The 27309-nt window shown below is 49.7% G+C and overlaps 10 protein-coding genes across 10 annotated transcripts; 3 read left to right on the top strand and 7 right to left on the bottom strand.

Annotated features, from left to right (window-relative positions):
• Positions 1–848: 848 nt before the first annotated feature.
• On the top strand, positions 849–4972 carry BDV27DRAFT_138313 (putative Rho guanyl nucleotide exchange factor). Its single transcript, XM_032069206.1, has 3 exons — positions 849–2152; positions 2218–4049; positions 4126–4972. The coding sequence occupies exons 1-3, from the start codon at positions 856–858 to the stop codon at positions 4684–4686; spliced, it is 3690 nt and encodes a 1229-aa protein (XP_031921107.1). The 5' UTR covers positions 849–855; the 3' UTR covers positions 4687–4972.
• A 349-nt stretch (positions 4973–5321) lies between these two features.
• BDV27DRAFT_150805 (tRNA lysidine(34) synthetase) lies at positions 5322–7095 on the bottom strand (the record flags this gene model as incomplete). The annotated part of the gene is made up of 2 exons (XM_032071278.1): positions 5322–6880; positions 6954–7095. The coding sequence occupies 2 exons, from the start codon at positions 7093–7095 to the stop codon at positions 5322–5324; spliced, it is 1701 nt and encodes a 566-aa protein (XP_031921108.1).
• A 439-nt stretch (positions 7096–7534) lies between these two features.
• Positions 7535–11658, bottom strand: BDV27DRAFT_138317 (WD repeat protein). Its single transcript, XM_032069207.1, has 8 exons — positions 11316–11658; positions 11110–11188; positions 9713–10982; positions 9430–9640; positions 8379–9358; positions 8240–8328; positions 8008–8179; positions 7535–7954 (listed from the first exon to the last, which is right to left on the bottom strand). Exons 1-8 carry the CDS (start codon positions 11350–11352, stop codon positions 7676–7678), a joined length of 3117 nt encoding a protein of 1038 aa, XP_031921109.1. The 5' UTR covers positions 11353–11658; the 3' UTR covers positions 7535–7675.
• Positions 11659–12758: 1100 nt separating this feature from the next.
• Positions 12759–13588, top strand: BDV27DRAFT_75089 (cupin domain-containing protein). The gene is made up of 2 exons (XM_032077488.1): positions 12759–13365; positions 13429–13588. The coding sequence occupies exons 1-2, from the start codon at positions 12814–12816 to the stop codon at positions 13543–13545; spliced, it is 669 nt and encodes a 222-aa protein (XP_031921110.1). The 5' UTR covers positions 12759–12813; the 3' UTR covers positions 13546–13588.
• Positions 13589–13624: 36 nt separating this feature from the next.
• Positions 13625–14740, bottom strand: BDV27DRAFT_138321 (putative mitochondrial carrier protein (Pet8)). The gene is made up of 2 exons (XM_032069208.1): positions 14627–14740; positions 13625–14545 (listed from the first exon to the last, which is right to left on the bottom strand). The coding sequence occupies exons 1-2, from the start codon at positions 14681–14683 to the stop codon at positions 13631–13633; spliced, it is 972 nt and encodes a 323-aa protein (XP_031921111.1). The 5' UTR covers positions 14684–14740; the 3' UTR covers positions 13625–13630.
• Positions 14741–15267: 527 nt separating this feature from the next.
• On the bottom strand, positions 15268–15779 carry BDV27DRAFT_75103 (uncharacterized protein). Its single transcript, XM_032077489.1, has one exon. It carries the CDS (start codon positions 15605–15607, stop codon positions 15311–15313), a length of 297 nt encoding a protein of 98 aa, XP_031921112.1. The 5' UTR covers positions 15608–15779; the 3' UTR covers positions 15268–15310.
• Positions 15268–19070, bottom strand: BDV27DRAFT_138323 (putative protein kinase). Its single transcript, XM_032069209.1, has 4 exons — positions 18564–19070; positions 18205–18491; positions 16717–18082; positions 15268–16658 (listed from the first exon to the last, which is right to left on the bottom strand). The coding sequence occupies exons 1-4, from the start codon at positions 18610–18612 to the stop codon at positions 15895–15897; spliced, it is 2466 nt and encodes an 821-aa protein (XP_031921113.1). The 5' UTR covers positions 18613–19070; the 3' UTR covers positions 15268–15894.
• Positions 19071–21191: 2121 nt separating this feature from the next.
• Positions 21192–22479, bottom strand: BDV27DRAFT_138325 (mitochondrial 54S ribosomal protein uL11m). Its single transcript, XM_032069210.1, has 2 exons — positions 22134–22479; positions 21192–22011 (listed from the first exon to the last, which is right to left on the bottom strand). The coding sequence occupies exons 1-2, from the start codon at positions 22260–22262 to the stop codon at positions 21679–21681; spliced, it is 462 nt and encodes a 153-aa protein (XP_031921114.1). The 5' UTR covers positions 22263–22479; the 3' UTR covers positions 21192–21678.
• Positions 22480–22527: 48 nt separating this feature from the next.
• On the top strand, positions 22528–24437 carry BDV27DRAFT_75116 (survival factor 1 family protein). Its single transcript, XM_032077490.1, has 5 exons — positions 22528–22860; positions 22937–23152; positions 23257–23681; positions 23736–24112; positions 24161–24437. Exons 1-5 carry the CDS (start codon positions 22841–22843, stop codon positions 24257–24259), a joined length of 1137 nt encoding a protein of 378 aa, XP_031921115.1. The 5' UTR covers positions 22528–22840; the 3' UTR covers positions 24260–24437.
• Positions 24438–25024: 587 nt separating this feature from the next.
• On the bottom strand, positions 25025–27191 carry BDV27DRAFT_169844 (GMC family oxidoreductase; the record flags this gene model as incomplete). Its single annotated transcript, XM_032075138.1, has 1 exon — positions 25025–27191. The coding sequence occupies one exon, from the start codon at positions 27189–27191 to the stop codon at positions 25251–25253; it is 1941 nt and encodes a 646-aa protein (XP_031921116.1). The 3' UTR covers positions 25025–25250.
• Positions 27192–27309: the final 118 nt, after the last annotated feature.

Raw genomic sequence — 27309 nt, forward strand, 5'->3', positions numbered from 1 at the left:
CTGTCGTCCATCTTCGTGTTCTATGGCCCCGTCGCAACGGCAAATGCCACCGTCAGCAGCTCGCGCATTCAGGCGCATATCTTGACCCCCGCAGGCTTCCAGAGCTATCCGCGAATCACCGTTTCGCCCGCCGCACCGTTATATGCCGCAGTCAATCATCTACCCCGCGAGAAACAAGGCGATGAGGTGTGTCGAGGTCTTGCCGTCAGTATGCTGAAGTACTTCGCAGAGCTGTCCGAACCCGCCAAGGAGTGCTTGCAAGCAATAGCACGTGCGGGGAAGGCAGGTGGAAATATCCCCAAGATGTTCGATGAGATGCATGCGGCGGATTTAGCGAATCGCATGACCAAGGTGGAGCATAAATTGGACATACTTCGCGATATACGGGGCGCTTTCCAAGAGCGCAAGGTTCCGTGGGTCGACATTGACGTTATGCTTCCGCCGGGGACTATCCAGCCTCCTTCACGGCCCGACAATGGTGGCATTGACGACGACAATACCGATTTCGAGGATACCCCAGATCTCCAGTACGGGCAATATACGTCCCTCATCCGAGGCTTAGGGGCGCCGATGTTCCTGCCAACGTCGCGGCTAAAACGAGCGCCATCGCAACCCACGAATGTGAGCAAGTCTAAGGTGTTCACCAAAAGCCAGAAACAGGACTTCCGTCTAAAGATGTGTGAATTCGTGGACACAGAGGAGAGATATGTGAATAAACTTTATACTCTTGTGCGCCATGTGGCGGAGGAGTACCGGCTGAAAGCTCAAGGAAGAGCGCCATCGAGTACTAGCCCTGACGAGGCCGCCCTGGCCACTCTATTTCCCCCCTGTCTAAATGAGATTCTCGACGTCAATATGGGTTTCCTAGAAGTGATACGTCAGGTACTTGAAGAAACGGAGAAGGAGGCCATTGAAGACATCACGGTCGATACGGAACTCTTGTCGTCTGTATCGCAACGACACTCATCGAAGGAAGAGGGTGATGCAGTTGGGGCTGTCGCCTTCGCACACGCCCTCATTGAGTGGTTCCCCCGATTCTCCGATCCATATGCAGACTATATGCGTGCCCATACAGGATTTACCCAAACACTGAATTCCTTCATGAGGGACAAACAATCCAGCTTTTCGAGGCGTGTCCATGACACCGGGGAACAATTGCTACGGTCACTGCTGATGGAGCCTGTCCAACGGTTACCCCGTTACAGTCTCTTAATCGACACTATGACGAGCAGTCTTCCTTTGATACACCCCGCCGTCCGACCATTCCTGAAAGCGCGAGACATCATCAAGGATATATGTTCGCTAGACGATCCTTCATCGACGAACCATGATCAAAGCTTTCGCCGACTAAAGGAGTTAGTCGATGGTTGGCCAACAACCATATTACCAACTGGTCGCCTGATAACAGCTGTCGATTTCTACGAGCTGTCACCACCATATCAGCTGGACAATCCAGGCCCCGATCCTACCGCTGGCATTATGTTGATATACAAGAACTGTCTGGTACTGCTATCGAAAACCCCCGGCAGCAAGACAACCGCGCGCGGTCTGTTGGCCGAACTGGACAACGCGGCATCAGCAGCCAATGGCTCGGGTGGCTCATTACCTTCAGCCGATATCCGTGTTGTGCAAGTATATGATCTCCACACTGTACGTTGCATGCAATCCACGTGCGGACGGATCTTGTTCCTATCACCTACATCGGTGAAGTCGCGTCCAAACCAGAATACAACCGTTGACCTTCTGGCCTTAGAGCCGGCTTCCATGTATGAGGGCCGGGCCAGCCGAGTGATTGAGGAGATTGTGAAGGCAAAGATCGAGGGCCGGTTCTCTGAAAGTGAACGAGAAAGCGGCAAATGGTCTCTCCGGAGTCCCACGGGAACTGTTGGAAATATCGGCATCTTGGCGTGTGTGTTCGAGGAGGAACCGAGTGCTGCAGTGAATCGAACCGGTCTGTCAAAAGTAAGGGTCGAGTTTGACATCCCAAAACCGCTTCGCAACAAGCTGTTGAATAGCCCAGATTTGGAGGTGATTGTTTCCGTATCCTTGTCGAGTGAAGACCAGTATCGAGTGGACATAGACTCAGTAGTTGGCATCGCTTCCTCAGATATCGTTACAGTGGATAGCTTTGTTCCTGTGCTCTCCAAACGCCGTAAGTATACAGCAATGAAGAAAACCCCATTGGCGCGAGTACCGGTCTTTCACTGACGGATGTAGTCCTGAACTTGCTTTTGCCGTTGCATGGCACCCAAAACCGGACCATGACGGAGTCAATTGTGCTCTCCAACTTTGACATCCTTCGCTACCTTTCGGGCCATCTCATAGCGCAGCTCAAGGTCCCTCGTACCTTTCGCCCTCCGTCGCCCTCAAAACTGCTCTCGAGTCTTCTGGGTGGAAATCAATCAAGAGAAGGCACACCAAGTGCCAAAACACCGAATTCTGCAACTTTATTGGGTGAATTCCCCAAGATGCCTCCCCCACGGTCCAGCGTCTCACGCTCCAATACACTACCTTCGGTTTTCCCAAGCAAAGAAGAGAAGAAAGAAGACCCCCTGCCCAAGATTTCCGTTGTTGGGACAACGTCTTCGAAAGGCTCAGAAAGCCCGTTCAGTGTCTTGGAACAGAGCTTTGCTGCGTACGTCCTCTCCCTTCAGTCCCGCAGTGGGAACATCGTTGGGCGGACACTTCGGGGTAGAGACAACGTTGATCGAGCTGCAGTCAATGAGCTGTATAATGTCTTGTTAGAAGATCCCGGACAAATCCAGGCAGCAGCCGAAGTACCTGTCGACACACTTTTCGTAGCCTTCGAGACGTTCATGGCAAACGCATGGCAGGAGCAAATGGGCCCAGTACTGGAATCCTCGTCATTGAAATCACTTCAAAGTCAATTCGACACCATGTATCCCCGCGAATTCGAGGAGAATTTCCGGAAATTCATTGCGGAGACGAGTCCGCAGAATCGTCGCGCTTTAGCTTCCCTTGTGCGGTTACTTGCAGAATTACTTGATGCCTCCGGAAACGACGGTGACCGAGGTGCTCTAACGGCCGCTTTTGCAGAGATTCTGACAGTCGAAGGCGATCCGATGCAGCACATGTCCCTCTTGGATCGACTGGTTGACGATTTCGATAACCTTTTTGACGAGTTCATTCCTGGAGGGGCATCGTTGGAAGGTATTCTGAACTGCGATCAAAGTAAACCCGTCTCACAAACGATGGGCTCAATAAGCTCCAACGCGTCGTCCTTCCGAAAGCGATTTGGTTTCAGTCTGCACCGAGAAAATCAACGATCTGAGGGGGAGAGCAAGGTCTCATCGATCCTAAGGACTCTAAGCAAAAGCAAAGGCTCTGGTGATTCAGAGCCAGGCACTCCGAAGGGCTCTTTGCTACGCTCGAAATCAATAGATATCGATACGAGCTTAGGCCATCTTCTGCGGCCTGGTTCGCGTGACCGTCCCGGGGCATCTACATCACAAGAGTATCTTCGAAGACCAGGGAGTTCCCAGGAGGAGACGGCATCTCTGTCCTCCATTCGGGAAATGCCAACTAATGGAGTTGTGAAAGTGCGGAGGAAGAGGAGAAGCTCTCTGTCGGACCTGAGACCAGGCACGGCATCAACGGACACGTCAGCCGTATCTCCGGGGCAGGAAGAGAGGCCTACCACAGCAGGGTCGTCCTCCGACGCAGTGACCCCAACCAAACAGACTCGCCCACAAACCAACCATGGCTCAGGTTCTACGCAACGAAGCACTTCCCCCACTAAGAGCGGTTCACCTACTCGGATGACTTCGCCCAGCCGACGATCACCGACGCGGCCTGCCACCCCCAGCCGAAAAGAAAACATTGACCCAAAGCTGTCACATGTTGAGCGCGGAGCATGTTTGCGAAAGAAAGAGGATACACCGGTATCACCTACACAAGACTCTAAGAGAAGATCACGAGCAACCAGCGTACCCTCCTCGAGGGCCCCTGGATTGAAGGAACGGCCACTCCCTGTTAACGGTGCATCGGTACAGAAGCCGCAAAAGCTGCGGATGCAAAGTCCACAGAAGGTACACAACTTTTCTTTTCATTGTTTTTCGTTGCTCTCTTTTTAGGAAAGTTACTAATACATACGGTATATAACAGCTCCGAGATCGTCTTCAGAACGAAAAGAAGGCTCAGAGTGCGGCACAGCTGGGGCTGAAGGACGAACTGTTCCTTATCGGTGAGGAATTACGAGCGCTCAAGATCGCACCACCACAGCAAACCAGACATGCAAGACAAGATTCTGAACATTTGGATGAACCTTTCTCGCCAACAAACAATGCGGCCCTCGTATCGCGTGTTCGTCACCTCGAGATGCGTTTCGATATGCTCTCTTCAGAGTTCAACAGCCGGACATCTGCCATCGAGAAAGATTTGGAGTCGTCTCTCGTGGTTAGCGAGAAACGAGCTAAGAAACTTGACGAGCTATATCGTGAAGCCAGCGCCGAGAATGAAGCCCTTTATGACCGGTTTAACTCGGAGCTGAGCAAGGTTGCAAAAGACGTGCGAGCAGGAGATGCTGAAGATGCGCTCAAATCCCAACTCTCTTCAGCGTTAGAGGAGATTGGCCGGTTGAAAAAAGAAAATTTCCGGCTGAAGCGAGAGGTTGGAGGTCTGAGAGCTCAGCAAGCCGCGGTGGCCTTACTGAAGGCGAGCGAGTGAACAATCGAATTGTGGTTTTGGGCCAGTGGTCGTTCTCCAAAACTCCGGTCATGGAAGTATACTTCTTTACCTCTTACCTGCTCTTTTTCAGAAAACGAAATGGATTGGACACGATTTACACGCATTTACTAAAACACAGACGTTCCTTTTCCCTTTTTTCACTACTTTTTTACTCGATTGTTGTTGGTCTACGGCGTCAGCACAGCCTTTGAATATGTCCAGGAAGGAATATGACTGCTCGGTATGGGGATCGGTTGGAGAAGTCCAGGAAAGTCTCTTTCTATTTTCTCTTTTTTTTTTTTTTTTTTTTTCCCTCAAACAGCACCTTCCTTACTATGTGGATAAATGCTCTCTTTCTTTTTCTTCGGGAGTCGATGCAAATCTTCTTGGCTATTTTCATGTATCCGATGTCTTCGTTCTTTTTGCTTGTCCACTTTTGGTCACTTTAATTGCACTGAGATAGCGTAGCCATAGGAGTTTACATGTCGGTCATTTTCTATTCCCTTTCTTACCTTGTCTTTTCCTTTCTTTGTCTTTCTGTTTCTACCTTTATTTCACTTTTACTCCTCGTGTCTTACCACTTCCACTATGTCATATTTCACTCTCCTTCGATAATGTAGTATAGCTCCAATAGCTTACAGCCAGCCCATCAATTTCATCGGCTTGTTGTCAATCATCTTATACATCCACTCCCACCGTAATCTCCCGGGTATCTGCAAAGACTCCCACATCCCAGGAAACCACAAATCCAACGTTGGCAACCCCACCGGCAAGTCATACTCAAATCCACAAGAACCCTTCTCAATTACCACCAAAGGAAGCGAAAACCGAGTCTGTCCCGGTGCTTCCTTTCCGAGCTGATCCAATAGTCCAACCAAAGCAGGATCTACCCTCTTTTTCTTCTCCGAACGCCCTCCCCGCTCATAAACCACCCGTCGAATCGCCTGTAGATCCGACGGCTGAAACGGACGAACAAGCAGGGATATCACCTCCTCTTTAGAGGTCTCCTGAGCCACCTCAACCCCAGTCCCATGGGAGCCCTGTTCGGGGGTAATACTAAATCGAACCCAAAATCGATTATCCCAAAGCTTCCAGGACGTATAACAAGCCGAAAGCCCTGAAGCAGGAACCTCAACACGAAGAGTCGGTAACCGATTCCGCATGAACGGTTGACGGGATAAGAGCCAGGTATTATCACCCTTGGTACTCGGATCCGCTTCAGTACTTATTGTGTCTTGGTCTCCCTTGGTCTTCACCGGTTGAAACATCACCCCGCCTAACGTGAATGGTTTCCTTTGTTTGGGTTCCGGTTGGTCCTGTGTTGGAAACACAAGGTCCGTGAAGGACTCGAAACTGCGGAGTGGGAAGTGGTTCTCTGGGAATGGGGCTAGGAGGTCGGTTATTCGGCGGAGGGTGAGGCATTTGATTTGGTGGATTCTTTGATTTTCTTTGTCGTTGTCTTTGGCTTTTGTTTTGGTATTGGCATTGTTGGGGACTGTGTTGAGGAAGGAGGTTGGGTCTATTGGTTTTGAGGGGAACGTGAGGGTGATTGTCCCCGCGGGGAGATTCAGTTGGTTGATTTTGCAGGAGGTGAGGAGGGTGTTTGAGAGAGATGTTGAATTCCGGAGGAGGGATTGGCTTGAGTTAATCAGAGATAGAATAGACGGGCCTTGGAGAGCCTTTGGGAGTTTATTCTCAGCCAGGAGACTGCGGATTGCGTTGCGGGGGGTTAGAGTTGGGTCAAAGTTTGTAGGGTCAGAGACGTAGGGGATGCTGTTTTCGTGGCAGGTTGCCAGAAGGCTGGATTTGGGGAAGGGGAGGAGGGGACGACAGATTAGGATTCCTCCTGTTGAGACGATGGTGTCGTTTCTCGACGGTTGAGGTCCGGATGGGACCGTATATGATGATCCGCTCTCGGAGACGCCGTAGATACCGTGGCATTCGGGGATGCGTGTCACTTCGGGGATACCTGCAAGACCGGCGCCTTTGGCTCCGGTGCAGAGTCGCCAGAGAGTCGTCTCGACGGTGTCGTCTTGGTGGTGGCCCATTAGGAGGGCTTCGATCTGGCGGTCTCGACATGCTTTGCCCAGTGCTTGGAAACGGAGCCTGCGGGCATGCGTCTCGAACGCGGTCACCTTGGATGGTGACATGGTACTCTCGGGCCAGATCAATTCGAGGATCTCGGACTTGATTCCTGAGTTTTTTTTTTTTTGGGTTAGCGTTTTGTTTGGTATTGAATGTTAGAGTGTATGATGGGGCATAGATACCGATGTCTTGGAGCCATTGTGAGACTACATTAGCTTCGCGAGTACTCTCTTCTCTCGCTTTGTGGTCGACGATGAATGCTGTGACGGATATATCATTCGGTCGACTCTTTTCCCATTGTTTACTGAGATATGCTAATGCCATGGAGTCTGCGCCGCCACTCACTGCTAGACCTACAAGGTATTAGCATGGAGATCTACAGCTCCCAAAGTTGGGTGTCTTTCGGTGATATCAACTTACCCAATCGGCGTGGGAAGGGCCGTGACAATCGGGAGCCGAGCCATACTCGCTGGAAGGATTCCAGGGATTGCGAGGCAGTTATTGCTTGTGTACCGGTATGGCGCCGGAGGGAGAACGCCGCCATAGATTCACTGGCGATTTCTCCCGTGAGAAAGCCTTCTCGGTGTTTAGTGCTCAGTTGTAAGAAATGTGGTACGGAGGAAGTTCAATGGATAGATGGCAAGTGTTTTGGGTCTTGGCACGGATGATCCGCTCCGGGGATCTTTATATCGACCTCGACCATGACATGACTTCGGTCTATAGTTCCCCAGCTTCTACAGCTAGAATTTAATTTCAAACACAGTGTTATTGTCCTGATTGTGGCTGCTATTAGCAGCATATATACATACGATTCTTTACGTCCATGCGGATATTCACACTATGTCCAGCACTGTACACAGAAGTAATGTCACAAAGAATTAAAAGTTAAAGCTCTCCACTCGAATCAAGGGTTATGGATAGAGACGGAGGCCGATCCAGAGGCTGTCTGCGAATGGATACTCCCTGGCGGTGCACTTCCACCTTCTCCCTGCGACATGCCTCCTGCTTCGGCAGGCAGATGTGAATCTGCTCCAGCATCCTGGTTGCCTCTGTCATCCTCTTGACTAGGGCCGGGCATTCGGATTTCCTTCTTTCCATTTGCTTTGTAATGGAGCATCATATCTCCCGATGAACGCCAAATATGAGTGCGAATCGTCGCCAGAGTCATATTGGGGGGTATCAGCTTGTTCAACGTTAGCGACCTCTTCAACTACATCGAACATAAACATGACATACAACTTTGTGACAGTACAGTTCCAAGTACTCTTCTGGCTTCATCGCATTCTCTTCGGGTTCGTGAGGGTTGGGTGGGTCGATTCGCTCGGCCACATACGCAAGGATCTTCTTCGCTCGTAGCATGCGGTTTGCATTCAGCCGGTTGTTGGTCGTGTTGCCATTGGCGACATTGCTAGATGATAATTAGTTTGCTATCTCCGAAGCGATGATATTAGACGGGTCCTCTACATACACCTCTGGCTTCACAACAGGCGGCAAAAGATCATCATACGGTTTCAGTGTAAAAGCGACCTTGACGGGTTCCTTGAAAGGCACTTGGTTCTATGAAAAGAGTTAGAGGCAATGTGGGCCACCGTGAAGAGGCGGCATACCTTGAGTAGCAGATCAGCAAGCCACAGAGGAATCGATTTCTCCAGTTTGTCGATCTCTTCCCGGATACTTCCTACACTGCCTCGATAGAGGTCAGAAGCCACAGCAGTTTCTCCCGTTTCTTCTTGTATCAGTACTGCAACACGGTCTGGTATACTCAGCACCGGCGTTTCATTCTCCTGGCTTGGGGAGAAGGCTGGTGTCAGCTCTTGCCCAGGGTGTGCAGCGAGATGCTCGTCATATTCAGAGCGGATGCGCTCAATGAAGCCGCCTAGGTTGTTTTCGAACACCTTCTCTTCCTTTATTGAGGATTTGTCGGACTCCTCCACCTTTTCCTCTTGAATCTGGGGCTTGACTTCCGATGAAGTCCGACCGAGTTTCTTTGGGAAGTCCATTCTGAACTTCTTTCCAAACAAAGAACTACCCTTTTTCCGCTCCTCTTTATCAGGCTCCATTGGTGATTGTGGAAGAGCTGTTGGTGTCGGCTCCCCTGGTGTCGGCAACGCCTTATCGGTATCCAATGGAGGTAGACCATGGGTTCTAGGAGATGAGAGATAGTCACTCGACTTGTCCGACAGAGAGCTCCTCGTCATATCAGCAGTGGGATGAGACGTGAGATAATCTGAAAACTCTCCCGGTGAGGTGCCAAGGTGACTATTATTGCTTGCATTTGGGTTAAGCGTTGGGGTTGCGAGAGATCCGGGGCTGTTGGCGAACCCTATCCCAAAGCCTGGAGTCGAGGGGCTACCAATAGATTCGTATCCGGGCCTCAGAGATGATATTGATGGGTCAAAAGATGCGGCTAGATTTCGTGACCCATCTGCAAATGGTATATCCATAGGGGCGGAGGTATTCGACAGATTTAGTTTTGCGAGCTCCTCTGCCTTTGCTAGGGCAGCGCCGCGATATTGAGAATCACGTTTGAGCTCTTCCTCTATCAGAGGGGCAAAGAGCCAGCGCAAGATCCATTTGCCTAGGTTGACTACGGTTTGGCCGTTAGCTAATAAACCCGAGCGAGTGACAAGGGTGGAGGGGGGGGGATATTAGACATACTTCTTTGGTCGTCACGAATCTGTGAATAATCTGACAAGTTGGCCTCATCGGCGTAGACCTCGGCATCAAAGCAGCGACCTGGTTCCAGTATCACGGACAATCTTCCAGTACGGATATCGATCGTGCACCAGTGAGCAATGCTTTCTGTCGTGTTGAGCTCGGATGCAACATCGTCTATATGACGCTTGCCATATGACTGAATTGGCACACACTACAAGCCGTTAATTAGTGAGTTCTGCCGTGGATATTTTCCTTCCAGGCGGCTTCTATCAACAAGGCATACCTTGAGAAGGTCCCAAAGAACCACTTCACCAGCAGAATCCTGCGTTAACGTCCGCTTTCTGTCATTCAAGAAAAAATGCTTGATCAATCCATGCTGGCCTTCGATTGTATCATCTGGCAGTGCATAGACAGGAAGCGTAAGCTCCAGTTCGTCCTCTATCTCGGATGACGGTGATTGTGCATTTGCATTCGAGTGCGGTTGGGTAGATTCGGGCACCCTTGCCTTGGGGAACGTCGAAGTATTCGAGAGCAAAAGAACTGACTCATACGGAATCTTCTTCGGTCGACTATCTGTCGTCTTTGAGTTCTCTGATGTTGTGGTTTCAGTACCTGAAGCAGTTTCTCGCTCCCTTGATGATGGTGGCTCAATGTCGGCAGTGGTGTCCACGTCATTCCAACGGTTAATACTAGATTTTGGTGTCGCAGTCCAGATGTAGTCTCCCGCTGCTACGACATTGACTACTCCGTCGTGTTCTTGTAACGTTGCGACACAGAGACCTTGCTCAATGTCCGCCGCATATCGCGTGTCGGTTTTCGCAACAAGGCCAGACCGGTCGCTCGAGTAAAAGACGGATAGCTGAGGGTGGTTTGAATAAAGCGACCAAACACTGTCATTGTGCATGGTTAATGTGTGCATGCACCTTCCAGCGGTTAGAGACCAGATCTTGACCGTTTGGTCAGACGACGCCGTCATGATCGTATCCCCATCGCGATTTACCAGAATGTCTCGAATGTTATCTGTATGTCCGACAAATTTGGTGATCAGCTTCCCGGATTTGGGATCCCATACTCTGACCACACTCTCTGGCCCGCCGCTGGCGATCACAGAAGATACGGCTCCGAGCGCATATACAGACCCTTTGGCCGTGCTATCCCCTCCGCAGGCGTCAATATTCAATATCTCCCCGCCGCGATTCAAGTCCCACAGGTAGACTTTGTGATCAAGACCTCCGGACGCAACCCAAGAGGCATGACTCCCCGGTGTGGCCAGAGCTTTGACGTAATCCGCATGTTTCCCAATCGGGTCCGAGACTTCCGTACATTCAGAATGCGGTCGCCATAGCCGAACAGTAGTATCGGAGGATGCAGAGACTAGAGCCGAGTTGTTCTTCGTTAGAACAATGTCATTGATCCAGTGGCTGTGCGCCTGGACTTGATTTCGGAATGTCGTGGGAGCCGGTTTCGAAGCGCCCAAGGTGGGAGGGGACGATGACTTCAGCGATAGATTTAGATCCCATGAGCAGATGACACCATCGCGACCAGCGGAATACCTGTTTCACGGACGGCAGTTAGCGCCGAGTTGACGACGACACCGGAGAAGACGGAAAAGCGACCGTTCCCAGAGCGCGGCAAGGATCCCGACGGAAAAGCCGAAATCGAGGGTTAGAGGGTGCTCACAGGATGGAGTTGTCTGTGTCGATTTCTAGGCCGTTTACTCCCAGCCGATGACCCCCGGGGGCATCAGGCAGAGGTAGCACTGAGCAGAGCGTAAATCAATCGTTAGTGGAGGATCTACAAGTGAGACAAGCGTAAGACCAGGCAGCAGAAACACCACCGAGAGAGTGAATCGATAAGACTGAATTCAGCGAGAAAAAAGAACATACCATATGTGATCCTCTGGTGACTTAATTTCCGAGCCATATGGCGTTGAGGTCCTCCGGGGAGGCGAGTTGAGGAGGAGGTGCGGAGGAGACGGCGCTCAGTGCGGAGGTTACACCAAGTGGGCGGTCGATCACTCACCAAGTCGCAGCAGTCGCAACCATAGGCATCCCTCTTGCGTCTTAGTACAAGAAGGAAAGGACCGGAAAGAAAGAAATAAAATAGATTAAGAACAATGCTCAAAAGTCGAACAGGAAACAATACACCAAAGAGAAGGTGGGTAGGAGACGAATTAGAAAGAAAGAACCACGGCACGAGAGAATAGGAGAGAGGAGAGAGAAAGAGAAGCGCTACTGTTTAAGTGGTGTGCCTGGAAATGACAAGCGTGGAGGCTTTGATTATCTTAAGTTTGGATTTTGCTCCTTTACAGTTTAGCCCCGAAGGTCATCCCTCTTCCTCACATGATGGGCACAACGCGGTGCAGTGAAATCCATCCTACCGTACATAATCCTAGTAGTATAGTAATATCCACCTATCTATTCTTTCCCTACTTCCTTTTGGTTCCATTCTTTTTGATCATATTTTCAGCTCTACTGCAGCACAGGTACATTGAACCGAACCAGTGCGGGATGTTAATTACTATTGAACTATTTATTCTCCGGAACGGGACTAGACCAGGACCGCTTTCTACTCAGTGATTGCTTGATTGATCCCAGAGTGTGGGGTAAAAACAGGAAATACATATACGGAGTCCTACTCCCTCAACCCTTCTTAGATATTAAGCCAGAGCCAGAGCAATCTAGAATCAAGTCTAGATCAATCCTCTAATTACTCATTAATCCGGCTTTCTACCAAGCTGACTAAAATCCAAACCAATCTGGACCCCCAAAGATTGGGGGTATTAGTATGGCTAAAAAGCCGGGAGTTGGGCCAGGAACTTCGAGATATTATATATTAGGACTTAACAGAATCTTAGCAGGACAAAAATATTCGGATACATAATAGAACGTAAATATTAGTACAGTAACGCTAACAGGAGCTATGTAATAAATATCTACTGTAAAGTCACGTAAAGATACTACAGGAAGTACCCTGCCAGAGGCCAGTGGTTGTATTCCATGCAGGTTTTGGTATACAGTGTATGCAACTAGCCAATAGAATCAATTCCTACGAACTAGTAGCTCAACGCAAGCTCTACATCCACTAGCACGGGGTTCCAGGAGTGCCAGATATTATATATATGACCAATCCAACTCGTTATATACGTTGTTGCTAATATGCGATGTAGGGCTCCATGTGATTGATCCCTTATGGACTTGGCTGGCGGCCTGATAAGCTCTGAGAGTGAGGTCATCGGGGCATAAGCAGGATATATATAGAGAGTCCTTTGAACCTCCGTGAGAATCCCATCTTATAATACTAACGCTCCAGCATCTTTTTTTTTTTTTTTTTTTTTTCCATCTTGAAAAAGACAGACTAAATAGTAGTAAAAAAACAGCAGAAATGGACACCTCAATCACATCCATCAAGCCCTACTTTCAACCACCTGCGCGCAACGAAAAGAGCGCACCTGAATCACCGACCATTCAGAAGACGATCCAGGCCCTTCAACTACAGCCTCACCCCGAGGGAGGCTATTACAGCGAAACCGATCGCCACCCGCTCCGGATTCCAAATCCCTATCGTGACGACACGGACAACAGCAAGACAGTGATGGAGCCAGATGCTGAGAAAGCTACCCGGTCAGCGAGCACTACGATCTACTACTTCATCACGCCCCGGTCGCCGATGGGGTATTTCCATCGCAACAGGAGTCGCACGGTACATACCCTTCATCGTGGCCGAGGGCGGTACGTCATCATACATGCCGACCAGGCGAAGGAGAATGGAGGGAAAGCGCCCATTGAATCGTTTGTGGTGGGCCATCGGATTGAGAAGGGAGAGCGACTGCAATGGGTGGTGGAGGGCGGAAAGTATAAGTCCAGCTATTTGTTGCCGGATTCCGATGGCGATTTGCCTGACGATAACAAGTCAGAAGGGTTGTTAATCAGCGAGGTCAGTAGTCAATGCCAGTAAGCTGCTAGTATCAAAAGGAACGAGAGCTAACGATCGATCAAGACCGTTGTTCCAGGATTTGAGTTCTATGACCATGACTTCCTGCCAGCAGAGAAGATGGAACAGCTACTGACTCCTGAACAAGTGGAGGAGCTGAAGTGGATGGCGAGAAAGAGCTGAGACCATGTATAATGCAGGGAGAGCGCCCTATCCTATGTGCTATGATGTATTGTACAAGCGTGGAGATTATATATACAAGAGTCCTTTATTCGTCCTGTGATCTACTTTTTCTTTCGAGCGAATTCCATGCCCATTGGTAACTACCCAAGAACACGGCGCCTCCAATACCGATCCAGGCCACTCGTGGCCCGATACCTCTCCAGAAAGCCCCAAACCCTTCCTTGGAAATATCCTGAACCACATCCTTTATGCGCACTCGGCCACCTTCCACATCCCCCCGTCGAGCGAGCATGACTCGCGTCTTGATGACGTCGAGAGGGGTCGTAAGCCCGGCTGCAATTGCGCCAGCGACACTGCCAAACATAGCACTTGTGGAGGCCGGTACTTGGTCTATAGAAGGATCTGAGCCAGATTTCGAAGCATGCTGCATGCGCTTGGCATATGCCTCCTTCATTGACTCCCACATAGTGAACTGTAAAACGGTGAACGGGATTTCCCTTGCAATGGTGATACCGGCTCCACGGTACAGTTCCCTGATGACCTGTCCATAACCCCCACTTATCCCACGGACAGCATCTGGGTGGCGCAAAGCTAGAATATCCTTTAAGGCCAACAAACTGGAGCCGCCAAAGAGACCTGCTTGAGCTCTTTGCTTGACAACTTCAGTAGGCACGCGAACTGCGCAGGCTGCTACCTCACCCATCGAAGAAGCAAGAGAGTGTGTAAGAATTATGTGTGTCCGAGACGGAGTCTCGGAGCCCGACGCTGGTAGAAGAGAACGTTTCACGCCATCATAGACGATGAAGAAGGATGCGGCTGATGGTGCCGAGCCGAAGAGGACGGAAGGGAGACCAGCATAGATTCCTCGGATGGTTTGTCTCAGGGATAGACTGGCGGTGGGAGCTGATGGGGCATGGTGTCTAGCTTTCTGAAGGCGTGTTTTGATCGTATCTAAAGGGTACAAAGAACAGTCGACAGTGAGCCCGGCCAATGCACCAGACTTGTGCGGCAGGGAAGGTTAGTTGACAGATGATCAATTTGAGGGGGTGAAGGGGGACCAAGCGTGATTGTCTCAGCATACAAGCAAAGATCTCGTCCATAAGGAGACCAATGGCTCCGCTTCGGGGGACTGAGCCATGATAGAGAAACGCGGGTTTGGGATGGTGGCACTCAAGAGCGGACAGCAGAGGAATTCCCGGCGTCTCTTTGGATATGAACAAACTCCGATAATCGCAGATCTTGCTAAACTCCGCAATCTCCGCCGCTCGGAGGAACGTCAGGCAACTTTTGACTGGTATATACCAATCGAATCGTAAATTATTATTATATCTTTTCTGAATACCATATTTCTCTCTACTCTATCTTGCCGCGTATCTATGTCGTACTAATGAGTATGGTGAGAGCAAGTATTCTTTATCACGTTGTCGCCCACCGTAGTTACTATCAGCTACTGTTGCGAAGACTGGAACAGTTGCTTTACATAGCAACCGCAGGATAGCAAAGTATATGGATTGGTAGGAATTACCTTGTCGAATATTCGTCGGAGGCATGCTACTGGAAATATATTTTGCATGTGAAAGTTCTGCTGCAAATGTCATGAACTATGACTATTCTGATATATCGACTGTATTGGCGATTAGTATCCTTTGTTACCTCTCCGTGAAAGTGACCGCGCCTCTATCTACAGACTGAACGACCACTTCTGCCTTTAATTTTTTTTTTTTTTTTTTTGCTAATGCTTCTTTAGTTCGTTTATTTATAGTATCTACCTGGCTAGTTTTTGCTTGATGAATACAATTAGGGGCATGGGAAATGAATGAGCAGACTGAAGGATGAGATGACTCCTGAACCGAGCCAGATGCACGATATAATACTGCATAGGAAATATCGAAGCCAAAGAAGAAATGAAAACAAGTAGAAAGGGGCAATAGAGATCTAACAGCCAGCCATTGATTGCTGGGAAGGTTAATCGCCCGAGTAGCTCCGTTTCACACGACCGACCAGAAACGCCTGTATAACAACACCGCCGGGGGGGGGGGGGAAGAAGATGGAGCGGAAGCATTTGCTCCCTCTTCCCAGCCTAGGGAAAGTGAAAGGGGATAATCAAAACAACTGAGGTAGCATAGAGAATATTGACCTCATGACCTATATCGAACCGCACAAAACGGATAAAGAGCGACAGAAGACCACCATGGGCAATATGCCCTGAGCAAAAACTTGACTGTAGGAGTTCATAAAAGTGTAATACGACTCGAGAACAACCGGGAGCGATAAAACAATATGGAAACATAGGTCTCGGATTGGAAAATGGACCATGAAGAGTATTAGTTGGTATTAAAAGTAATAGGCCTATTTGGCCTTACTGGCCACTGCAGGGCTTGGAGAAGGTGGCTCCAGAATGTGTGTATGGCCCGGAGCCCTGTAAACCTCCCCAGAGACCTCTTGTCGACAGGCATCGATGTTTCGAATCCATTCATCGGTCAAGACATCATCGAGGATCGCTCGATCTTTCACGCTCACCTTGAGCATACGGCCGATGATATAACGGCTTTCACGAGGCAGGAGCCGCAAAAGCCTCCATGGGCCCTTGATAACTTCCTGACGCTGTCCTGACGGCGGCGCCGCACCGGGAGGAAGTGGGGGTGCCTCTTTGCTGGTTGTGCGTTTAGGCTTGTTGTCAATACTACCATTTTTCTGATTGTCGCTAGGTGTCTTCTCCTGAGGGCTCTCTGGGGGTTGATTTTCGTCTTGGGTGGTTGATTCCGGTTTCGGTTGGGCTTTTGGCGCATCCTGGCCTTTAGAGTGTTCTGGTGGTGGCCCTCCATTCTTCGATTCCGAGGATTGGCTTTCCCGCGCAGATGAAGAGAGGTCAGGCGCAGACTTGATGGGTCGATGGCGTTTCGGATCAGCATCTGGCACCGGAGTCCCTGGGGTAGGGGAGGACACAAAGAGTCTATAGGAGTTATCGCTAACTCGGGGTTGTTTCCAAGGGAATCGCCGCAAACTCATGCAGCAGAAGATAATAGCCAAAGACCAGATATCCGTAGGGCGCGGGTCATATTTCTTCTCATCATATACTTCCGGGGCAAGATACGGATCGGAACCCACGATTCCTGAATGGATTTGTAAGTTCAAAAATTGTTCCTTTACGAGCATAATTGCCAAACTCACCTGAAGCAGGAACAATATCATTCTCAAAAGGGTACCGGAAAACAACAGCACTCCCGAAGTCAATTAGCTTCATAATGCCATGCTCGTTGACAACCACGTTATCCAATTTCAAATCCCGGTGGGCCAAGCCCATCCCGTGTAGATATGCCACTCCACTGAGGATCTGCTTAAAGGAGCATGCAACTTCTTCTTTTTGCATCTTGCCAGTCATAACAATCGCAAAAAGGTCAAATGGGGCGTATTCCATGACCTCATACCAATGGTTTCCTTCTTGGATGATATCAAGGGTTTCGATGATGTTGCCATGGTGTAAAGTTGACCCAATGCAGAACTCTGCTGTGACTTTCTTCGAGTATTCCTTCAACGTCTCCCACGAGTGACGGTCCCGAAACTGCTTCACGGCAAAAGTCACACCGTCGCTGTTACGTTTCAGCAACCGAACAGAGCCACCGGCTCCGGATCCTAGAACCTTCCCTAACTTCCCATACTTGGAATTGAGCCCATGATCATCGGCAAACGGGACGCTGTCGGGTGCCATTTGGTACGGCGTGCTCTTCCCAGAGGACCTGCTCGACCGTTTCACTGCCGATGATGGCGACTCGGCGCGTTTGTGTTTGTGATGACCCATCTTGAAGAATCGCTTGAGCTCCGCCATATGACCATGATGCTTACCCTCGGGTTCCTGCTGCCTGGAGTCCTTCTTGCTGCCGAAAAACCCACTACGTTGCCTTTCGCTTGCCTTCAGATCACTCGCACTTGCGGACCGGGGGGTCGATGGACGGCCGAACGACGTCTGTGCACGCCGTTTAAAGTCACGGCCGCCAAAAATAAACCGCTGATCGAGCTGAGAAAGGTTTTTAGGCTGAGGGGGACGCTTGCTGCGAGCGTACGGATCATCTGGTTCTCCTACCGGCGTGATGGCGCCAGGAGGAGTGTAGTCGACCCTAGGGGTGGTTGGCGGGCTTTCTTCTTGAGAGCTGACATCCGGTCCAATGAAGAACTGCGCCCGATGTTTTGCTCCATTCTGAGGGTGAGACGATGTTTGCGAGACATTGCCTTGCTTCGCCAGGTGGTCGGTCGAACCAGGCCGCGAAGTTGGGGCGCTTTGGGGCGCTTGGCTCTTCGTGGACCCGCCTGTGGGTGGAGACGTCTCTGGGGTCATCGCAGCTGAATTTGCGCCGGTTCCTCGATCTGTAGCATTCAACATCGAGGAAGTGCCATTAGTTTTGGATTCACGCGAATGGGTGGCCGCGGGTGTAAGTGGTGGCGATTGCATCACGGACACCGGTGGGGAGGCACGGGGAGACGGCAAACCAGATCCATTAGCTCCTCGTGTACTGCGATCGCTTGATTCTCGGGACGCAACCTGTAAGGGACAATATAGCGATCAGCCTCTTTCTCTCCCCTCAATTCGTGCGGGCCGATGCGAGGATGGTTCCTTGCAGAATATATGCAGCCCACATGCCGGCAGATACCCTGAATACATACCCTTGAAGAAGGTAGAGAGACGGGGTCATATGAGAAACTCCCCAGCCGAGACTCTTGTAGTTGGGATCTTTGTAGGCTAGCCGCTAACGACTGTAAGTCATCTACTTGCTTGGGGGTCTCGACAGGCCTTGATTCGGGGCTACCAGTGGCGGCCGACGGCTCAATTTCCTCCGTTGTCGAAGAGAAGCGGACTTGGCTCGGTTGTGTTTTAGACTTGTTCTCCTGATCAGCAGAACTCGCACCCTGCCCAGCTGGCGCTGGGACGGGTTGCTGAGTGGTCAAAGTGTCTAGTGACAAAATCAATGGTATCAGTATACAATACTTATTCTCGGCTGACGGTGGTGAGGGGCGCTGCATACCGGAATTCATGTTGTTCGCATGGGCGAAACCGGTCGCTTCAGACGTCATACTCCGCAAAATTATGTTGCGGGACACATGCCCCTCCACAGCTTTAACTGATAGGCTGGCCGATGATAATAGCGATAACTAAATCCAACGGTTATGTAGGACAACTTTTTCTTTTTGCTTATTCTCCGGAGGTGGATGTGGTTGGATATTGTAGCAGGAGGCAACCAACGAGCGAGAGGGACTAAGGTGGAAATGCGCGGAGGATTTCGTATGCAAGATTTAATCCGTTGCCGTTGTTACTCACAAAACAGTAGGCGGAAAGAAAACTGGACCCATTCGAAAACGGCAGAGAACCGAGAGTATGGTTAAAGAGACACTGGGGATAGTCCTTACGCCTCTTATCGTTTAAGGTATTTGACAAGAACCAGCAGAAGAGGAGTGGGATGCACGGAGGGGGCCGGAGTCGAGGGGAGAGATCCACCAGACGAGGAAAAGAGAGAGAGAGAGAGAGAGGGAGGGAAAGAGAGAAAGCAGGTGCGGCGGGTTTGGGGTTTGGAGCCAGAAAATGACGCCGGCGGCAATAGCGGCGCCGGACGGAGGAGGTTTAGTTTAGTGGCAGAATAGATTAGTTTGTAGCTGGGGTGGTGGGTTCGCAAAACGCCTGGGCCGTTCAAGCGGATCAGTCCAAGGTAGATTGATTGATTGGCCTCCAACAGTCGAAGGAGAAAAGACAATTCCCCTTGGTTTTTCTGGAAAAGGTTCAGTCGCTTTCGTCCTGGAAGAGAAAAGTGGTCGGGGACAAAGCGGGAGAGAAAAAGTAAAAAAAGAAAAGAGAAAAAGTAAAAGGAAAAAAGGCAAAAGGAAAAGGAAAAGGGAAAAAAAGTTTATGCAGTAATAAATCAATTGCTGAGATTCGACTGACTGTTTGCCCGTGCAGAGAAGATTGGATTTGAAACTGTCAATCGCTTCGGAATCTGGCGGAGACGGTCAACGGTATATGACAGTTAAATACAGAGTCGTCATCATTATTCTCTTGGGAATTCATTACTTTTCTCTTGGTATGAGCAATACTGAGATGAATCACCATGTGACCTGGTGGATTTGAAGCCAAGTCTTCCATTTACAGCTGTCAATTTCTCCTTGTCCTCGCAATTATGCACAAACTTCCTGTTGCATTACGAAAAGAAATAGAAACAGTAATTAAATAATAGTCATAAGAATTACAACCAACCTTAGTACTTAGCAAATATACTCAGCCTTGGGAAGCCATTCGGCCTCAAGGATGAGCCAGATGTGGTCGTTATCGGTACTACTGACCTCAGACTAATAATACCGGCAAGTGTCCGCGAACAGGATTGGAGAACAACACCCCTTCCAGACCCTCCCCTCCCGATCGGCCCTCCAACTCCGTCCACGGTGGCTGACCGTCTACCCCGCTATATGTTTCTGGATCTCATCTGGCGTGGAATTCTGCTGCATAGTCAGAGTTAGTTAAATTCACGGCTACTCGGCTGATCCGCCACCACTTGACGTTCCGCTAGAGTCGGTCGGGCTATTCACGATACTGTACTGTACGGAGGTAGATTGGTATCCAGACGTTCCACTTTCTACTTTTATCTCATACAGAGTAAATTTTGACAGGAAAGCTTCCCGCCACCAGTTTCTTGGTTCATGCTGGTCATATTACCTCATCTAACCCATCCAGCTGTTCGACGGAGTGGGGCATGGGTCACCGCTTTGGGACGCATTCCTTGCCGGGTTTAGTCACGGATGGACCTGATCTGGAAGGTTTCCAGACTCGGTTAGCTTGGCAGCCCTGCAGATTTGCCCTGTTTTTTTTTCCTTTGAGCAATCAATGTGAACAATTAGTTGAATACTACGAATAGAAGAGTCGTCCAGAATCTTCCTTCTGTCATGCTACTACTAAAAACTTCCAGATCTCTTGAGTCTACTTCCTCAACTATCGCTATAACGGTCACTTGTTGAGGGTCGTACGTGGAATGTATTAGGCAATCAGCAAATGGTTCGGAGTCCTGACTCCTAACATGTTAATTGATACCCACTCCGTCCACCAGCCGCGGGCTCCCCATGAGCCTCTTTGATCATTATCCACTCGGTACGGGTTCTTCTAGATACATACGCAGTCAACTGTACTGTAGGAAAACGTTCTTTTGAGTTATGACCCCAACCTCCGACCAAAAGTATGTCTAGAATAGACTCTAGGAAAAGGGTGAGGAATGTGGGATTCGCACTCTACTATGTAGTGCTTCGTGGTCTATCCTATCTCATTCGGGCAATACTATCTGCCTGCCAGAAGATCATCATCGAAGGTCACTCCCTGTCTAGGAGGCAATAATTGAACTGATTGCGTAGGCCAAATAGCTGCCAAGCAAGAACCTCTGACCCTCTTATTACCTTGAATGTCTATCAGGAGAAAATTCGTTGTCCTTAGTACACAGTATGTACTCAGTATCCTTGGTGACAAGAAAGGATCCGCAATTGATGGCTGCTCTTGGCGCTTATTCGGTTTGATCCCTTACGTCTCTTTTCTCGAGGTCCCTTTCATTCTGCCCCTAATTGATTTTACATCATTGTCGTCATGGTTTCTGACTTTTTTTTACTTTATTTTCTTTGTCTTATTTTTATTTTTATCTTTATTTATGTTTTTCCCCGTTACTTTCATCTTATTTCGTTTTATTTGGTTTACTCATCGTGTAATATATATCGTTTGACTCCTTATTTTTCTGCCATCATGGGAAAGGGATGTAAAGAGATATATGCATATCCATCCTTGCTCAGTCTGGAATAGACGTCACAGAATGCTTTTACATCAACTTCGGCTATCAAGGTGCCCAATCATGGTTTTGTGCTTCTCAAATCAGAAAACCGATGACGGCACATAGATGGCTAGCTTCATCTGTCTCATGCCTCAAAAGGCCTGACCCATGTGCAGATGCTTCAGATATCTGACAACGCTTTCTATATCACATGCAATTCTTATAGTACAATTGAAAACAGACTCCATACCCAAGAACGCCAGTATCATAATTCACGGCAGTAGTCGCAGCACTCGCACAGCATCAGGGATGTCAAATAAATATACAGTCGATCTTGTCCCCGTCCCATTTAGGGAACAACCTGAATGCCAATGGACTTCGCCTGGGCAATGACGCTCTTGCATAGCCCCTGCAGACTCAGTCCCGATAATCTCGTCTCAGAATGCTTGATTTGCGCGATCTCGTACACATGCTTCAGGGACACCTTGCCGACGATCTCGTGGCCTGGGTTCATGGCTCCACGTATGCGATTCTTACGAGGTTCCACGTTCGCAGCCTGTAGCAACAGCCAGGTTGTCGTTGGGGTGCGGAGATCAAATGTGAAAGAGCGATCCGGACGAACAGTGACACGCGCGGGAACGGGTACTCCGGTGTTGATATGTGCGGTCCGGGCGTTGAATTCCTATTGGAAACTATTAGTGAGTGAACTGGATCATTATCATCCCCCGTAGATATCAACTTGGACTGCTGTAGCTCCTTGACGTATCTTTGGGCTCCAATTCCTATTTTTCCCCCATGACGTACCTTGCAAAAATCCATACTCTTGACACCCTTACTACCGAGTGCCGGACCAACTGGGGGACTGGGACTGGCTTGTCCAGCGCCCACGATGAGCTTCACAATTTGATCTTTGGCCAATGCTTTTTTCGCCATGGTGGATCAGGAGTAGTTCTTGGTGGGAAACTAAATGTGGTAAGGAGTAGCGGTAGGTCAATGGTATATATGAACCGAATGGAATGAATTGTATGGACGGAGGTCTTTTCGCGGTCCCAGAGTTTTGGAGAGTTCTAAATTCGGAATGGCGCCGCGGCGACGGAATTACTTACCGTATTAACCGCAAGCGAAAGAAACGAAATGAAATGAAATGCTGAACGTCATTAAAACATTGTATTGATTTATGAAATCGAATACATATGAACGCATGTATGATTAAATGAGTTTCATTCTCGATCTGGTTATTCCATCTGGCTTCCTTGGATAATTTGTAATTTTTAGAACTTTCGTACTGTACTTGATTCGAGTTGCTATCTTGTTTCCCCTTATCAATATTGATTTCTTTGCCATCGTCAGAAGCTATTGAGTTGCCCCCCTTTGCCTCTTTCTCCCCGCGCGCTATCGATTTCCTTTCCCTTCACCTACACTTTCCTTTACTCTCTCTCTCTCTCTTCCCTCTCCCTCCACCGCTTTAACTCTACTTACACCTGTCACTTCCATCTCCCTTTAAACCCATCATGAACTGGCTCAAATCAACGTACGCATTTCCTCTCATATTTTCCATCCTGGTGGGTCTTAGATCCAACCGTGCTAATCTTTCACACTACGGCTAGCCTCGCGAGTGTTGCGGGTACGCAGGAGCCGATCTATGGCCCTGAGGCGATTCGATCTGTTGCCCAACAAGCACAAGAAGTGCCTTACACTGTTCTCTCTAAGGAGGATCTGCGTTGGCGCGCCTACCAATATACCAATGTCGAGACCAAGACCTTTTATATCATGGCCGACAATGGCACCTTAGTTTTTGTGCAGATCATCTACAGCAACATTGTGTAAGGCTATACCTCACTGCACCGGACCATATCTCCGTATCCTAGATCTTTTCCTCCTGACCGAGGCTGTCTCCGTTTTTTCTAACCTCTCTTGCTTGTGATAGTGGCATCCACACCACCGCCCAGTTCAACGCGAAGATCTTCAACCTTACTGGAGATGCCCCCCACAAGTGGTACTCGGATCCCTTGTACAATTTTATGTTCGATGAGAGCATGCTTTCTTTTGGAGCCGATAATCTCTCTCTAACGCTCAATGAGGAGGGGGATTCCTACACACTGAAATCTGCCGTAAACGAAGACTGTCTAGTGAACATCACCTTTAACCGTTCTTCCCCTGGTTTCGTCATTGGAAAAGATGGCACTTCCTACTTCGGTACAGATGCTCAGAACCCCTGGGGCTCGATGAGCCACGCATTCTGGCCCCGTTGTGGTGTTGAAGGAACGATCACCACCAAGGAGCAAACTTACGACCTCAAGGGCCGCGCCATGTTCATTCATGGTCTTCAAGGCATGAAGCCGCATCATGCTGGTGAGTGATGCCTTACAATAAGCAATTGAACAATGTGTTCTAATCTCAAGGTAGCTGCGCGGTGGAACTTCGTCAACTTCCAGACTCCCACATACACCGCCGTCATGATGGAGTTTACAACACCCCCATCTTACGGATCGACCGTGGTGAACGTTGGCGGAATCGTTAAAGACGGAGAGATCATTTACGCCGGTGTGACCAACTCGGCTACCCATACCGATGCATCCCAGGATCAGGATAGCGACTGGCCCGAGCCGAAATCCATCAAGTGGGTTTGGGACGGCAAGTCGAAAGATGATAAGGCTGTCCATGCGGAGCTCGATGGCGCGCTCGGCAGGAGATTGGACCGTATTGACGTTATGGCGGAGGTGCCAGGCTTCATCAAAACCATCGCCGGTAGTGTAGCCGGCACACGGCCGTACATCTTCCAGGTAAGGCTGTGCCACGTACGATGATGAGTTAAGCTAACTAGGATTTAGTTCGCTCCCCAAGAGAAGCTTACACTGAAGTTGAAGGTCGGAGATGAAGAAGTCTCCGAGGAGGGTGTCATGTTCTCCGAGTCGACGTTCATTTCGTGAATGACGCTACGTGCATAGATCATTGTTTACCGGGACTTGTCCATGGCGTTTTTGAGTGTTAATCGTGGATTCTCCTATTGTTGCTGCTCCTATGCAGCCGAAAACCCAACTCCTAATGTTTCACAAACATCATATAAGAATCTTTAATGATCTACATAAATCTGTATCTCCCAATCAATGTTACATATTCGGCGAAAACCTGAAACTCATACCTCCGCTTTTTGTCGTTCAAATGGGACTCATTCAGACTAGGAGCATGATCGGGATCTGGAGCAGGTAACTGATGTTCCTCTAGCTTTGGGATTTAACCTCTACAGGTAAAGAGACGACCTCGAAACAACACAGCAGACCATCTGATGGTCGAGATCACTTGTTCATTTCTGTCTCACCCGATTTTCTATGGACTGGCGCTCCCAGGATTTTACTCTCGTGAAGTTTCCTATGCTAATTACATGGCTCTTAATCCACAAGACTATCCTAGAATTCATACATTTTGGGCGTCTGGACGTCGAAGGCAAATGACGCATCTAACTTGCCCAATTTATAGGCTTTGTTTTGGAAGCATTGAGATCGCTGAAGAATGGGAAAGCTTCGGATTCCACGGATGAAGGATCCTGGATCAGAGAGTTTGTTAAAGCTACAATGGCCAGGGAGGCAGTGCTACGGACGATTCAGATTATCTTCACCCCACGTACAGGTTAAGCCACTTAAGGAGATGGGAACCGCATGGATAGGACCTGCGGAGATATGCTGCCGTATGGGTTGACGGTAGAGTATAACAAGCCTATACTGACGAAGGAGTGGTTGGAAAAGTGCTCCTCGGACACCAGATAATGCGTCGCTCGACGACCTGGACTCAATTCCACATGGGTATGTTTGCGTTGGTATTATAAGACGTACTTCCAAACTTATAATTACAGGAATGTTACTTGCGCAGTATATACAACGTTATGCTAGGCATAGCACGCTCCACACTATAGACTCAGAGAGTCTAGTTCAACTCGGACAGAATCTCATCAGCCGCCTTCTCAGCGACAATATAAGTCGAAACAGCCGTAAAGGTACCAGGAATCTTGGGGTAAACCGAAGCATCAACCACTCGAAGCCCACTGACACCACGGACCCGGAATTTCGCGTCCAGAACAGCCATCGGATCATCGTCCGCACCAATAGGGCACGTACAAGAAGCATGGTGTCCCCAAGCCGTATCCTTCGCGTACTGCTGGATATCCTCCTTGGTCTTCACGTCAGCACCGGGGAGCACCTCCGTGACATCCACGAGCTGACGATCAAACGCCTCGCGACTAAGCTCAACGGCTTCATACAGCGCCTGCAAATCGGCATCATAGTCGCCCACACCAGTGTCGAAGTAGTTGAACACGATATCGGGCATATCGAGCGGATCAGCAGACCGGAGAGTGACGCTCCCCGCGGAGTTACGGGGATGACCCTTCAAAATGGCCCAGGTAAACCAGTCATGCTCACTGGTGGCATTGATACTGTAGTTGGGGAAGTAACCACGGAAATTGACTGGACCACCGAAGACAAACACATCGTAGGAGTCGTCGGCTGTCACGCTGCTCTTATAGAACATTGTCGCCGCCAGTCCCGAGGAGGAGTAGATGCCCCGGTCTTTCAGGATGGGGGTGGGGGTTTCCCATCGGTCGATGCAGGGGTCGGCTTCGCCATTCTCGCTGAAGGTGCAGCCGTCCAGGACGGCCCAGTCCTTGGGGACGTGGCCCTGCACAGAGATCTCGTAGTGGTCCTGCAGGTTGGTTCCCACGCCCGGCAGATCGGAGATAACCTTGATTCCGAACTTCTGGAGCTCCTCGGCTGGACCGACACCGCTCAGTTTGAGGAGTTGAGGGGAGTTGTACACGCCGCCGGCGACAATGACTTCACGCGAGGCCTGCGCCGTACCTGGTGTTCCCTTGGAGTAGTCGTTTGCGAGGGGGCTGGCGCGGTAGAGGTGTTGTCCATCGAGGAATTCGACGCCGGTAGCACGGGGTGGGTTCTCAGACTCATCGAAAGTCACCTTGGTGACGAAACAGTTGGTGCGCACGTCCAATGGGTATTTCTTGCTGCCATCATCGTTCTTAGCATCACGGACAGCGAGGATGAACTCGCGGGGTCCGTTCCGGTGGGCGTCGTTGGTCGAAATCGGGATCTGATAATAACCCGGCTTGGTATCGCGGGTTTTCTTGTCGGCATTCGCATCACCGGCAAGAAGGGTTCCAACATTGAAGATGGTGTTTGTATGGTTACCGAGAGCGAAGGCACCGCCCAGGAGCAAGCTGAGAAGCTGGGGATCCTCCAAGACCAGGCTGAGTGGGGCGGTCTCGGTATGGAGCCAGCCATCGTAGCCATGGCCTTTCTGTCCAGGGAGGAGGTAGTTGTTGTTCTCTAACTTGGCAAAGTACTTGCGCATGTTATCCGGAGACCAAGAGCCATCACCGGTAAGGGTGGCAATGTATTCGAAGTCGGACTGGTGAGGATAGATTGCGATCAAGGCATTATGGGCAGTGCAACCACCTAAGGTTCCCGTACGAGGATAGAGGGTCCCCTTCATGGTTGAGCCCTCCGGTGGGTTCAGACCGGTATAGATTTCACCATCCGGCGTCTCGTAGCTTGTTTTATAGTCCCGGGCCTGTCTCTCCTCATCTGCGTAATGGCGAACGAAGAAGTTCCAGGACATCTCCTCATCCTCGGAGGCCTTTGCAGAGTAGGCAGGAATAGAATAGTTGAGGTTCAGACCCTGATCATCACCGGCCTCAATCAGCAGAGTCTTATGTCCTGCGAGGGCCAGACGAGCAGCTAATGGGCCACCACCTGCTCCAGATCCCACAACCACATACTCATATCCAGTGAGATTAACAGCCGTAGTCAGGCCAGTGCCCACGGCCAGAAGGCCCAACAACTGACGAACAAACATGATTGAAAATCAGATAGTGTGTATATTGCTCCAGAGGGGGAAAGGACTCCGGATGACTTCTTTTATATATAATAAGAAGAGTTATTTTTTCTTTTCCTTTCTTTCTTTTTTTTTTTTT

The sequence above is a fragment of the Aspergillus caelatus genome (assembly GCF_009193585.1).
Source record: "Aspergillus caelatus strain CBS 763.97 unplaced genomic scaffold BDV27scaffold_373, whole genome shotgun sequence".
Taxonomy (NCBI): Eukaryota; Fungi; Ascomycota; class Eurotiomycetes; order Eurotiales; family Aspergillaceae; genus Aspergillus; species Aspergillus caelatus.